The sequence below is a fragment of the Haplochromis burtoni genome, unplaced genomic scaffold (genome assembly GCF_018398535.1).
Source record: "Haplochromis burtoni strain Fernald_Lab_line unplaced genomic scaffold, NCSU_Asbu1 Contig_2, whole genome shotgun sequence".
NCBI classification, from domain to species: Eukaryota; Metazoa; Chordata; class Actinopteri; order Cichliformes; family Cichlidae; genus Haplochromis; species Haplochromis burtoni.
Genome location: NW_024582363.1, coordinates 6,685,497 through 6,700,060, shown reverse-complemented (window position 1 = coordinate 6,700,060; position 14,564 = coordinate 6,685,497). Strand labels below are relative to the sequence as shown.

The 14,564-nt window shown below is 40.9% G+C and overlaps 1 protein-coding gene across 5 annotated transcripts in view; it reads left to right on the top strand.

Annotated features, from left to right (window-relative positions):
- The first annotated feature begins 1,947 nt into the window (after positions 1-1,947).
- Positions 1,948-14,564, top strand: part of LOC102293801 (protein unc-13 homolog C) — a 113,164-nt gene continuing 100,547 nt past the window's right edge. For all 5 annotated transcript variants that reach the window (XM_005912872.3, XM_005912871.3, XM_005912870.3 and 2 more), the window contains exons 1-2: positions 1,948-2,624; positions 8,434-12,713. In XM_005912872.3, coding sequence (XP_005912934.1) covers positions 8,633-12,713 — 4,081 coding nt within the window. In that variant the 5' untranslated portion in view covers positions 1,948-2,624; positions 8,434-8,632. The remainder of the gene's footprint in view (positions 2,625-8,433; positions 12,714-14,564) is intronic.

The window sequence follows — 14,564 nt, the reverse complement described above, 5'->3', positions numbered from 1 at the left end:
TTGGTCTTTCACGTGGAATTCCAATAAAATTGATTCATGTTTGTGGCTGTAATGTGACAAAATGTGGGAAAGTTCAAGGGGGCCGAATACTTTTGCAAGCCACTGTATAATCTGCATGATGTTCTGTGTTTGTGCTACTGTTTTTAAAGCTTCGAATTTGGCCTTTGGACTTTTTTTCATCATGTTTTATTATCAGCAACTGTGACTGTATTTATAGAGAATCATTCTGGCTGGTGACACTTGAAGGTTGATCTTTCACTGTCAACTCATTATGTAGGGCAACATTGTGGTGTAGTGCTAAGTACTGTCATCTCACAGCAAGAAGGTTTTTGTTTTAAATCTAGGCTGGAGCCTTTCTATGTAGAATATGCATGTTGTCCCTGTGCTGCTTGGGTTTCCAGTGGGTACTCTGGCTTCATCTTAGAGTTCAAAGACTGGTTTCCAGACAGGCATGTTGTATAAAGCACTTTGAATGCTCAAGTAGACTAGAAAAGTGCTTTATTAGAACCAGTCCACTTACCAATATACAGTCTGTGGCATTAACTGTGGAAGCAACTGTATAAGATGAATGAATCACAAAGAGAAAGAACTAATTTGTCCATTTACTCGAGCATTAGATCACATTAGACTTAAAGTGAACCATGTCAAATGCTAAAATAAATCAGCATTTGCTCTGCTATCTTATCTTTCTCTGAAAACAAATGTGCTGCAGTAATTAGCGGTGATCAGTTGGGTCAGACTGGCTCAGAAACAGATGAGGTTCTCAGTTGCAGTTGTTTTCGTTACCGGCAGGAGGCGATCGGGAGCCATACACAGGAGGAGGGGTACTGCACTCCTTCTCTCCCCAACCACCACCTCTAACCGCACACGCTTGCGCACACAGCCACACACATCTCCATACATCCTGTGCCACACTCCCATGTGACAGTGTGTGTGTGTGAGAGAGAGAGATAGTGGAATGGAATGCGATTTAGCTAGAAGGCCAGATAATTAGTGGCTGTTGGAGGAGCGCATGACACACATCTCGGCTGAGAGAGGAGAGCAAGACTGACAGAGGGAGGCACGCAGAGAGGAGGAGAGCAGCGAAATGAGAGGGAGAGGGAGAGAGATGGGTTTTATTTGAATGCCTAATCACTGCCAAGGCAGGGGGAGTCAGTGAAATGATGTGGACTATCATGTGACACGCTACCTGCAATGTTTTCTTTGCAGTGTCCGTCTTAATTTGTCCTCTTCAACATGAAATTAAAGCCACAATTAGCAAAATGTCACACAAGGACAAATTAAAACATGTGGCATAATCGCCCTACTATTTTGTTCGCGGGTTTAGGTGCATTTCCATTCCTTTTCACTGTTGTGAAATCATTCTAAGTGCAATTCACAACAGTGGTGGTGTTTTAATATACCACAGTGGCTATGATAAATCTACAGCGCCTGTGAGCAATCATGCATGACGACAATTCCACTGAGAGATGCAATTAGATGATGTGTGAGCGTATTTCTGAATGTGTGTGTGTGTGTGTGAGAGAGATGGATATGGTCTTCTGTAACTTGAGGTTGGCCCTGACCATAAACGTGTGTGTGTGAAAGGAAGAGATGAAAGTGCGCTCTTAGTGCCCCTCAGGCATGCCCATAAAGCCGTGCACAAACACAGAAGAGCTCGCGCGCACCACACATTCGCGCGGATCTTGACGGAGAATTAAAGCAGTACTCCCGTAGCCTACAATAACATGGGTCCCACTGTGTGTCTGTGTTGCTCCTGGTTCGTTATGATATTACATCATTCTGATGTTTCTTGTTGAGCATGTCCAGTGATCATATCATCAGGCAAATAGCAACCACGAATCACACACACCGGGGCTCTACCCCCCCCCCCCCCCCCCCCCCCCCTTCTTCTTCCTTCCTTCCTTCCTTCCTTCCTTCCTTCCATCACACTCAAGGCATCTCTCGTAAGCCTGAGTGTGTGTTTGGGGGTATCTTGCGTCCGTGTGTCTGAATGTCGGCTCAATTCTCTCAACCGGGCTCAGTGAGCACAAACACGCACACACAAAGAGAGAGAGAGGGAGTGAGTAAAAGAGAGAGAGAGAGAGTTTTGTATAAGGGAGGGATGGGTATTCTCCAGCCGGGGAGCAGAGCTTCAGTCTCGGCAGCCAGGAGCAACAGCAGCAGCGCTGTCTGTCTCCCCATCAGCGTCACCGCCACCCGCCTGCATCCCATTTTGGACTAGACACCCCGTGCAGTGAAACAGGCTACGGGCACGATCTTGTGTGTGGTTGTGTGAGCGCGCGTGCGCGCTTGTGTGTCATTCCTGGAACAAATAAAACCCACGACGAAGGAGCGAAAGAGGGGGTATAGTCGGTGGCATGGAGCAGAGGTGTGTGCACGTTTCTTCACGGAGGCGCGACTCTGGGCTGTGGTGTCTGACGGACGCAGAGAGATGCTGTGAGCTCTGGTATTAGCAGGCAGCTGCGCACCGAGCCACTCTCTCTTCTCCCTCCCTCCCTCCCCTCCCCAGCATCGCTGCTCTCTCCTCGCTCCGACCATTCGCTGAAACTGGGGAATCGGCTCCACACGGCTCGTTTTGCACACTATCGCTGGCGTCCTACACGGGGATTTGACACAACCAGGTATGTACAGCGGCGAAGCCCTGTCAGGCGCTCGAGACGTGTTTGCATGGCGTGGGAATCTTGACTGTTTGACTTCATCCTGGATCTTCTTGTTGCTTGCCTCCCCTCCCTCAGTGGCCCTGTCAGTGGACTGATGAAACGTTATTTGAGAATTATGCGAATAGATGGCATCATCTTGATGTAAATAGGTGAAAAAAAAATAAAATGCAAGGTGTTGATGATACTGTCAATCGTATTGTTGTTTCTGATTCAAACAATGTCGATTCTACAAACGTCCCATTGCTCTCATTCTCACCTTTCCCCATGTTGTTCTGCACAACAGGAACGCATGTGAGCAATGCTGTTGTTTCACACTGAGCAAACGCGATGAGACTGGATCCCGTCATGCCAGCCAAAGAAATGATAATATTTTGATTTATGAGTGGAGACAATCTGTTGTGATGTTGGCTGGTTTCCTAGGGCTGCGGGCAGATATTTCACTGTTGGGAAATAGACTACACAGGTTAGAAGAAAGGAGGCGGAATGTAGCTGAGGATGGGCGTGAGGGCAAAATGATTTGAGGATGCACACACCCTCACACGCTCAGCCCCCCCACTAGTGTACTTCGCTCTACTCACATAGCAGCAAATGTGTGCTTGAAAGCAATCATGCACAGAGGCATGCATGGCACACATGTGTGTGTGTACATACATGGCTGCACACATATGCGCACAGGGATGTACACATCCACATGTGCACTAATCCACACTCAACCATAATCCATAATCATGAGTCTGAAGACATGACGTAACACATGAGCATCTCTCATTTATGTGGAGCCCATTCTGAAGGTTTGCACAAAATATCCCTCAGTGTCAACCAGAAGCTTAAGGGACTAAACAACACACCAGTGTGTAGTAGTAATTGGTTGCAGCATAATAACCTTAAATTGGTATAGCCGAGTTTACATCAGAAGAGGAGCAGTTGTACTATTGTGAGAAATAGGTTAGCATGCCTCTAACTGGCACTCACTTTTATTAAAAGAGAGTGGCAGAGATTGTACAGACTGTGAGAAATGGAGTGTTTTAGAGTGCTCTGCTGATCAAATGCATTTGGAAAAATGGGGGAAATAGGTCCCTGGATAGTAATGCTGGGCTTGGGGTAGGAATGCCTCAGAGCATAGGGAGTGGGTGTGGCTGAGGTACTCCCCTTTCTCTGGAGGTTTCTCTAGTCTGACTCACAAATGGGAGGGGCTGTAAGTCTGGACTATGGGAATACCCCAATTTTGTTTGTTACAGGAGCTAGTGATCTCTGACTAAGCAAGTTCATTAAGAAATTAGTTATTTTTAAAATATGCTGAAGTAGCTGATGAAAAAGACACTCCATTGGAGTAGTTTGAGTCTCAGTGCCTCGCTCAAGGGTCGAGAACTATATTTGATAATTATATGACCCACTTTTTAAAGACAGACAAAACAAAAATAATTGTATCAAACGTTTCAGTTATATAAAACAAGACTATGTTACGTTATGTAATGATATAACAATTCCAGTACACAAACTGAAATAGGCAAGCAGATCAACAATTCCAAGCAGACCAGCAATTCCAAGGAATTGAACTTCTTGATTCCCATCCCTATTCAAAAATGAGACTAAAGGGGGATTTATACATCTGTCTTAACGCTACACCAAAGGTACGTCATGACATCATAACTTATTGAAACCCTATCGTGCAACCTGACGTGCACTTCGCTAGAAATGTGACCATATGTCACATTAACACAGCCTGCAATGACTGTGATTGACCCATTGGGGATCATTGTAGCTTCGTACAAATTTACGGCTCCTTATGTTTTAACTTCCGTTTTTCAAATTGATTTGATCAACTCGAATAGAGAAACTCAGCGACCAACTAGTGTTTCAGTGTTACATTGTAGACTGTGCATAGATTTAATGCAGAAGAATAGGTTAAGCTTGAGGTCCAAAATGTAGAGACAAATAAATTACAGTACAGTATTTGAATATGTAAAAACCTGGTTAAACAGACACAATATGAGTCTGCTTAAAGAATTGAAATTAGTGGAACACGCGTAAGTAGGATGAGGTAATTTAGTTGTCTCTCATCCTTTTTTTTTCTTTATTCTTGCATCATTACGCTCTAATGGGACGATACAAGCGATACCTCGTGGGCATTAGCAAGTTATTTGCACATCAAGTCTAGCTCTGGAAAAGGGCGAATGCTTCATTTGTCAAACCTTAACATGCACATGTCAGGATGTTGGCTCTGTTTACACAAAGGCAGCTCCCTAATTGGTGATCAACACTCATTAAACACTAGTATTCTTTTAGTGTGAAGTTCCAGACCAAATGCAGCCACACTGCAGTACAGTGCTTTATGTAAGTGATGGTCCAGTGTTTGCTACAGTAAACAGTAACATATCCTAGATGCCATATTTCATCCAGGATTGTGGCTGCAGCTCAATTTGGTTCATTAAGTGCATTACAAAAATGTGCATCACGAATGCATTGAGGTAATTGGTTTAAGTTAACCAGCAGTCATTTTTAGGTATGTTTTGTGTAGATGGTTGCGTGATAATGTATTATTATGGTTGAATCATTCAGAAAGCTTACACAAAAACATTTTTGTGATGTGATTTAGAAATTAGGCTGTCTGTTTGACAGTTTTCAGTATAACGACTGAAAAGGTCGCTTTTTATATGCTATGCAAAACCTTCCTCCTTGAAGCATAATCTATGTTTGAGTAGCAATGAGAAGTACTTCAAAAGTAGAATTTTTTTAGCTGTACTATGGAAATGGACTATGGACTATAGCTGTACTATGTCTGGATAGCTTGAAATTTGTCTCTGTCTAACACTGACAACAGCACAGTAAAATATCTGCACTTATTAGCACCCCGTATCTGCAATCCTGCCTGTGCAGGGACAGCCTTCCCTGCTAGGTGTGTATCGCCTGCACGTCTTTGACAAATTCAGCAAAAGTTTGTTTGATCAGACTGAATTACAGTGAAATCTTTAGAAGACCCAGGGCTGGTGACTCATTGGGGTAACATAAGAGATGTGCAAGAACTGCTTTATCTCAACAACCATAAAAAAAATCTAATCCTGCTTCAGATCCTCAAAAACCTTTGTGCCAATCAAAAAAAAAAAAGAAAAGAAAAAAAAGCCAAAAAAACTGTATGTCAGCTATACATAACATCAAAGGAAACTGAAAGGTTTGATGCCAGTGTTAATTCTAAGGAATTATTTGCTCTGAGAAAGACACGTTTGCAGTTTTTATCACTATAGATCATAATCCTCCAATTTTTTCATAATCAAAAATATAATTCTTATATTGTAGCTTCTGGCATGCAAATGTCTAATTCAATCATTCAGCACATTCCCTTCCTTTTATTTCCTCACATTCCACTCATCATTTCCATCTTACTCTTCTTTCATGCAAACATTTAATTTTGCTCATTATATTGTGCTATTCAAGTGTGTAAAAAATAAACATATTTATTTATAAAAAGTAATTTGTAATCATTTGGGGATGTATCTCTGCATCCTGATTTGAAATAATTCACTCAATAAGAAAAAAACATGCTTTCCAGTAATATTCTACCACCCCATGTGACAGTATAATATTATTTTCCCTGTCCTTGTTAGTTTTAAGTGTTAATTTTTGTCTGGCTGAAACATATGCATTAGTAAAGTACAGTGGTTTCTCAGGTTTACTGAACCTTTGTTTGGGCTATCCAATATTCTCTACAATTAGGAGGCAATTAAATAGGAGAGAAGGGGTGTCTGTAACTCAGACCCTTCTTCAAGAATGTGTAAATGAGCCACCTATTTTTCTGTGCATTTTGAAATATAGAAATGCACTATATACATGGCTGCACATGTTATGTTGGTCTTATTCAGTAGTTTAATGGCACCAGATTGGAAACTTAGCACCATCATCAGCACTTGATCTTGCTAGTGTTGCAAGATCTTGCACTGCGGTGCACTCATTCACTTTCATTCATTTAGAGACATTTTGGAAATTCACTTTCATTCACAATTTTCTTTAAGACTGTGTGAGACTTTGCTTTGTTCACAACTCAATTGCCACTCTTATCATGCAGTTATAAGTTTAAAATTCAGAAGATCACTGATCATGAAAGTATTTCAGGCAATCTCGGAACATATTAAAACATTATCTGCTGTGATTCATTTGTTGGGGACAGTTTTAGGTCATGAACCATTGGTTTCAAAAGGCTGCTCTTGGCTGTATGCCATTTTAAAAGAGCTGAGTCATGAACCTCCCAGTATACCAGTATATTGTAGTTCTTTTTTACCTTAACATTTTGCCATTCCATACCTGTAAGAGTTTTGACAGTTGGTAAAGATTTTTTTAAAAGCTTAATGATTTGCGAATACATCAGGACAATTTTTGAAAGATAAATCATCATTTCAATGATATCATACTTTTTTTTTTTTAAATGAACTAGTTAATTGAGTATCTGGTGACCTATTAAGACTGGTTCCACTGTAAGACATTTTCAGAATTATGTATAGACAAAGAGTCAAACTGCTGGACTCCTTACTTTATACAGTAGTAGCAGAAAAATGTACACGCTGGCATCACATTTCAGTTCTATTTGCTAATGTCTGATCTTTCTTCTGAGGCAAGCAGTAAAAGCTAACTGAGATGCTGTGTTTCACAGCTCATTTAAAGTGAGCATGTCTCTGTGGTCATGAGACTGTAGACACATCAAGCTCTAAACCCCAGAACTAATGTGTAGCAGCTGTCAGGTCCTCAGCACAACAAACATCTCTCTTTTGAATCAGTTGACCAGCTTCGCTATATGGAAAATACATACCTCTCATACCCACTCCAAGCAATTGAAGGTTTAACGCCATCAAGCATGATTCAAGGGGCCTCTTTTTCCATGAACCTAAAATGACTGTTTATAAGCCAGTACATTTTAATATCACTTGAGTACGCCTCCCTCATTTGGTCAAAACATCTCTGATCCATCACAACGTGAACACAAGTCCTGGGGGTGTTCTGTGGTGTCTGGATGTTGGAAACAGATCTTTGAACTTGTACTGTTGCTTTCTTTGATGGGAATTGAATGAGCTGTCCACTTTGTGCAGTCCTTGAACCATTCCTAAGCAGTTTCTTCAGTGTGGCTGGGTGGTTTGTCATGCTGGGGAAGGTGACGTAACATTTACATAAATGTAAACACCAACTGTTTCCCAGGAATGTTATAATGTTACATTATAATAGGATGATCATTGTTATTCACTTCACCTACCTTCCAGTAGTACTACTTCCATATAGTTAACTCATGTATCAGACCATTCCAATTAAATTAAGGAAATTTGTGTTCTCATCAAATTTTAGCCATTTAACAAGATAAAAGATTTTAAAATTATTTGTCATGGATAGTTTAAGTATGGTTTTTTTTTTTTTTGAAATACAATTTATTTTGGTGCTCCCTGTCTCTTTCTCATTTGATTTGTCAGGAAGTCTAGTTTGTGATTTAAGGTGACATCCATATAGAATGGGTGACTAGGTGATCTGTTGAATTATCAGCAAAACAATGTGTTTAAAGTTAGTTGTTGTTAATGCAGAAATTTAAATATAGACGCAAATTGTCCTTTGTTTTAGTGTTTACTTAAGCAGTTATTTAATTGGTGTATGAAGACAGTTCAGAGGAGACAATTTGGCTTTACAAATGTTAAAGATCAAAAGATTAAAAAAAAAAAGTAAGGTTCTGCTGTATTTATGTATATCTTAGGAATATGCCACCCAATTGTAAAACAAATATTCTTTCTTTGTCTTACAGAGAGATGGTCCTTTTCTGGAGGAAGGCCACTGGATTCAAAAGTATTAGTGACTCTCTGCATGGGCTGTGGTTTTAGTGATTGTGAGCAGGACTCCTACTGTCAAGCACAGGTTGATTGTGCTTGGCTCACTGACGCTGTATTCCCAGCCAACTTCTCCTTTCATTAGATGATAAAAAAAAGTCCACAGGATTGCCATCCATGGTTTCTGCCCTAATCAAAACTATATCAGCCTACATTGAAAAGATTTGCAAAGGAATGTTTACAAAGAAATTGGCAAAACCAATAAAGAAGAAAGAGAGAAGTGAAAATAAAGAGCCTAAATTGACCACTGATTTGCAAGTACACAATCTAACTCTCTCTACCACACTGAAGACTACCGTTAAAAAGATTTCCAAATGCTCTTCAGCACGTAACATTTCGCTCGAGGAAGACGACGGAAAAAACGACTGTTCATCTCTGTCACCCACTTTCAGTTATCGTGTAGCTATAGCAAATGGACTCCCAAAAAGTTCTCTTTTTTTGAATAATAATGAAAGCATCTTTCCCGAGGTTCTTTCGATTGACAGTAGTTACTCTGACTCCTTGAGTGACACAAAACCCATCCGGAGACTGGATGAGCATAAATCGCACACTATGCCAGTAAGACGAAACAGGAAGAGCCTCATCAGTTTGGCTCCCTCGGATGGTAGCTCTGAAGGTGAAAGAGGGGAGCGCTCCAGTCTACACACACTTAGGTTGGGAGCTCTACGCAAGTTAAGAAAATGGAAAAAGAGCCAGGAATGTGTCTCCTCAGACTCCGAGGTGAGCAATTGGAGGAAAACTCTAGGCATTCGGAGCAAATCCTTGGACCGTGCTGGACGGCAACAAAAGAGCTCAACCCTTGAGCCTGGCTCATCCTCAACAGGTTGCATCAGTCAAACACAGGATGTAATGGAAATGATCTTTAAGGAGCTACAGGGGATCAGCCAGATAGAGACAGAACTATCTGAGCTTCGTGGCCATGTCAATGCCCTTAAAAGTTCAATTGATGAGATCTCCAGCAGTGTGGAAGTAGTTCAGAGTGAGATTGAACAGCTTCGCTCTGGATTTGTCCAGTCAAGAAGGGAAACTCGCGATATCCATGACTACATAAAACAAATTAGTCACCAGGCCAATAATTCCACCTTGCGATTCCTCAATGTTCCTGAAGAAAAGTCAGAGAAAACAGAGAGTCTAATTTATAAAATAATAAAAGACAAAATGGGTTTTGTTGACCCTCATAAAACAATTAAAATTGAACTCGCTCATAGATTAGGGCAACAAAGAGAATGTTCTAATGCTAAACCCCGCCCTATTATTGTTATTTTTGCAACACCCCAAGATAGAGATGTAGTCTTAAAAAAGTGCTATAAACTTAAAGGAACTGGCATTACCGTGTCTACTGATAGCTTAACTCATGATGGAAAAGAGAGAAAAGATAAACTGTCATCCTCTCAAACTTATGAAAGCATGGATATAAAGATCTCAGGAAAGGATAAAGTCGTGGAGAGTGATGACTGGGACTCAATGGACAGTGACAAAGAACTGGATGAATTAAGCAGAAATAAATATGCAATGGTGATTTCAAAGCCTGTTCACAAGAGCAAATCAGAGAAGAGGCGGTCCCATGATCATACCCGGTCAGGAGATGAGGCTGGCTACTCAGGCACAGTTCACTATGCTGATGACCCTTACTATGATCCAGAAAAGCATGCAAAGGCTTACTATTCTGATCTGACCCCTGGTTGGCTTTCCCAGAGTGACTACTCCACTCCAAAACTCAGCCGCTCTGAGTCGGACTGCTCAAAACTTTGCCAGTCATACTCAGAAGACTTTTCAGAGAGTCAGTACTTTACACGGGCAAATGGCTGCTCCCTGCTGTCCTCCTCAGATCAGGAACTGTGGCAAAGGAAACAGGAAGACATGGCTTCTTCCTGGTATGCTAGCCCCAGTCACGCTCTTAGCCACGATAATCAAGCTTATGAACATAATGAGGTCGAGACTACGGAAACTATTGACAGCGGAGTTAGCAATGGACTTGTCTGTATGTCAAGGGATAGAAGTCACTACAGTGGCTCTCAGCTTTCTCTGCAAGGTGATCTATCACCGTGGAAAGACTGGCATCATTTGGAGCAGGGTGCTGACTCTGGCTTAGAAGCCTCCATAGAGGTTAGCAGTCCATTTGACCCATCAACAATTCCTGGTTTTCCAGAGAACATCACTAAATGTCAGGAAGTTGATTTACAGTTTGAAGGAGATGAGGAATTTATGATGCTTGACAGGGAATCTTCCCTACCACCAATAACGACCCACATTATTCCTCCTATCACGGAACGTGAGTATGTCAAGTCATCTGCTCGTCAATCTAAGGAACCATGTAAGATTATTTCAAAAGAAAGCACGAAAGTAGCATCTTCCCCCAAAGATTCCCCTAAAGCCACTGCTAAAGTGACACATAAACAAACTAAAGTGGCTACAAAAGAGGACAACTCAAAAATATTGCTAAAGGAAAGTCCTAAGGTATCTGCTAAGGTTTTACCTAAAGTGACCTCTAAAGCAGCTCCTAAAGAGTTGCCTAAAGAGATTTCAAAGACAGCAGCTAAGGAATCCTCTCAAGCTATCTCTAAAGACAGTCCTAAACTCACTCCTAAAGACACAACAAAGCCCACAGTCAAAGAGGTATCTAAAGTGGCATCTCAGGCACGTCCTAGTGAGATTGTTAAAGTCACTTCTAAAGTGACCACGAAAGATAGCCCCATGTTGACTCCTAAAGAAAGTCCTAAAGAGTCCCCTAAAGAGAGCCCTAAAATAACCCCAATCGACACCCCTGTCTTGACCCCTGTCTCGACTCCTAAAGAGTCCCCTAAGGAATCTCCTAAGGAATCCCCTAAAGTTATTGCTAAAGAACTTCCACAAGTTGTACCTAAAGAAGGTCTGAAAATTACTCCTAAAGAAGTTACCAAAGAAGCTTCAAAACCTTCCCCAAAAGAGCCCCCCAAAGAGGTGCATAAAGTAGCACCTAAGGAAACTGCTAAAATACCAACTAAAGAAATTTTGGGGACTCCAGCTAAAGAGTCCCCAAAAGTAGTCCCAAAAGAGAGCCCTAAAGTGACCCCCAAAGAAACCCCTAAACCAGCCCCAGGAGAAGCTCCTAAAGTAGCACCAATAGTAGCCTCTAAAGAAGTCTCTAAAGATATCCCCAAAACAATTCCTAAAGAAAAATTCCCCGAACTGGATGTTAATCATAGCTTTCACCAGCCCCAGAGTAAGTCTTCATCTATGTACCGTAGCCAGAGTGAGATTCGAACAGAGAAGGTTGAGGAAGTTCCCAAGTCTTGGAGCAGTAGGCTCAGCATAGATCTCAGTGAAAAGTCTTTTGGATTTGGCTTTGGTTCTACCTTACAGAGAGCTAAGTCAGCTCTTGAGGTTGTATGGAAATCTGGGTCTCAAACTACCCCTGCTGCGCCACCTGAGGAGACCTCAAACACCTCGTCTTCATTTATGGGGCGATTCCGCACACTATCTGGTTCCACTACCAATAATTCTAGTACTACAGTTGACTCAGATATCCAGAAAGAGCCCGTCTTCCTTAAAGCAGAGGAGAATAAAACAGAAGCCGAGGAACAACCCGTGGACAGTGAGACCCACTATGTTGAAGTAATGGAGCAAGTGCTAGCTAACCTGGAGAACAGAACTAATACTTCTGAGACAGAGGAGCCTGATGAACCTGTTCAGGAGTGTGAGACTTCTCAGGACTATGATGTGTCTGAAGACATTGAAGCCACTCCAGACATTGATGCCTCTCAGGATTTGGAAGCTTCGCAAGAGTTGGAAGCCCCAGGTGACAATGAAGCAAGTAAAGAAACATGTGTTCTGGAGTATGATTGTAGTTTGGATGAGCAGTATGATGAAGAGTACAGCGAGGATTATGAAAACCAACTGACTGAGGACACTGCTGAATATGATGCCATGGTAGAATATGTAGATGTAGAAGAACCAGATGAGACAGAGGGAAATGATCTGACAGAGGAGATGGAAGAAGGTGATGAGGAGCTAGAAGAGGTGGCAGAAATAACTGAAGAGGTTGCAGAGGTGGCAGAAAAAGTTGAACAAAAGCAAGAGGATGAAAACAAAAATCTTCCAGAAGAAAAACCAATAGAGGCTCCACCTAAAAAACGTATTCGGCCCACATTTAAGGAGGCAGCGTTGAGGGCCTACAGGAAACAGATGGCCGAACTGGAGCAGCAGATCCTTGCAGGGGGTATGATACTTTTCTTCCTATCATTTGTCACAGTGTTATCTGAATTTTGTTCCACTTTTTTTTTACATGGCAGGTCTTACATGTGTTGTATGAATTACTAACAAAATAAACAAAATCTACATTTATGTGCTCCCCAAAATTTGTCAGTAAAGAAGCAAACAGTAAGTGAACATCAAGTACAGCAGTCAAGTGTCAGGTGATTGTGCATCAATGAATACAGCAACAAAGTTACTGTAAATGTGGTTACAGCTATAGTACCAAATGTTATAACCAACAAAAAAAAGGTAAATATAAAAAATAAATAAATTATAAAATATAAAAGCTGAGATGGGCTCCAGTCCCCACGGAATCCTGATAAGGATAAGTGCAAGTGAATGGATGGATAAAAAACAAATCCCAGGAAACAATGAGGGAAACACAAGGAGTATGGGAAGAAGTAATATACCCGTTTGTTTTCAGTTAATGAACAGCAAAAATAGCATGAATTCTTATTTTTAAACATCAAGAAAGTCTTTGGTGGAAGCCTGAATTGCAGTGAATGTAAATAAATGCATGTATATGATTTACACAGTGCAACCAAGCCCCTGACTTGAAATTAGGTATTGTAATAATGCGACTCTTGCATGAGCCTCAGACTTTGATACATTTGGCAAATGTGTTTGAATTGGTTATTTATGTTGTGGTGAAAAACTGAAGGCAGTGAATCTGTTAGGTGGTGGATGGCAGTGTTATGGGTGGCAATGACTTTGAATTCCCATGGCACAGCACTGGATTCTCATGCAGACAGCTGTGGCTTAAGGGATAGTATTTTATTTCTGGTGGGTTGTTATTTATTACCAGACTTTTTAGGAACATAGAATTCTGTTGGTGACCTCCTAAACATACCATCATTTGAAAAAAAGCATGACTGCACTGCTATTTAATGACATTGTGGTGGCAGAGAGTTCAAACAAGTGTAAACATAAAGCTTTTATTTGCTTCTTTTTCTTTTCTTTTCTTTTCTTTTTTTTTAACCAATGAGAAGCTATTAAATGCACTACAATATTTTAAATCATAAATAAAACCATTATACATTATACCAGTAATTGTATTGTTGTTGTATACCTTTGATTCACCACAGTAGTATTTATTCAGAATTCTGTAGGTCTATGGCATCCCACTTAAAATTTGGATAGATTCATTGATGGAACAGTCTTCCAGTTGTAGTGAAATAAGACGTAAGGGAATTTCCATGCTTACTTAAAATCAAAAAGCTTTTGACCCACATACGTAACGGTTGTAGTGATGGCGGGCAATTTTAGTTCAGTAATACAGGCTACTCCTTAATGCTGGCTGTGTGACAGATGTGTTCATAAATGTAAATTCAGTTCAAATTAAAATAGATTAACCGGAGATTCCCCTCCTGGCGCAGTATATGGGTCTATGCTTTATACATCACTTCTAACATAAACAGGTAATCTTATAACAGGCCAATGCAAACTTAATGAAACATTTACTGGCTATGACTCTGCAGCTTTAGTTTTACACATTGCCTTTTTATGGCTACCAGGCAAAAAGAATTAAGACTTGAACTGAGTGACTGACTTACTGAGTCACTCCTTATTGCTGAATCTCATAGGTGTGAGGTGAGGCATACAGCGAGCTCTAGGCAAGTGTGACAGACTATCCTCACTTTCCACTGGCTTTTTGATTCTTTTTCCATCTTTGATAAATCAGTTAGAGGCCTGGTTCTAGGCAAGGCAAGTTTATTTATATAGCACAATTCAACAACAAGGTGATTCAAAGTGCTTTACAGAGACATTAAAAACAAAAACAAATAAAAAGCATGATTTCAAATTGATAAAAAAAACA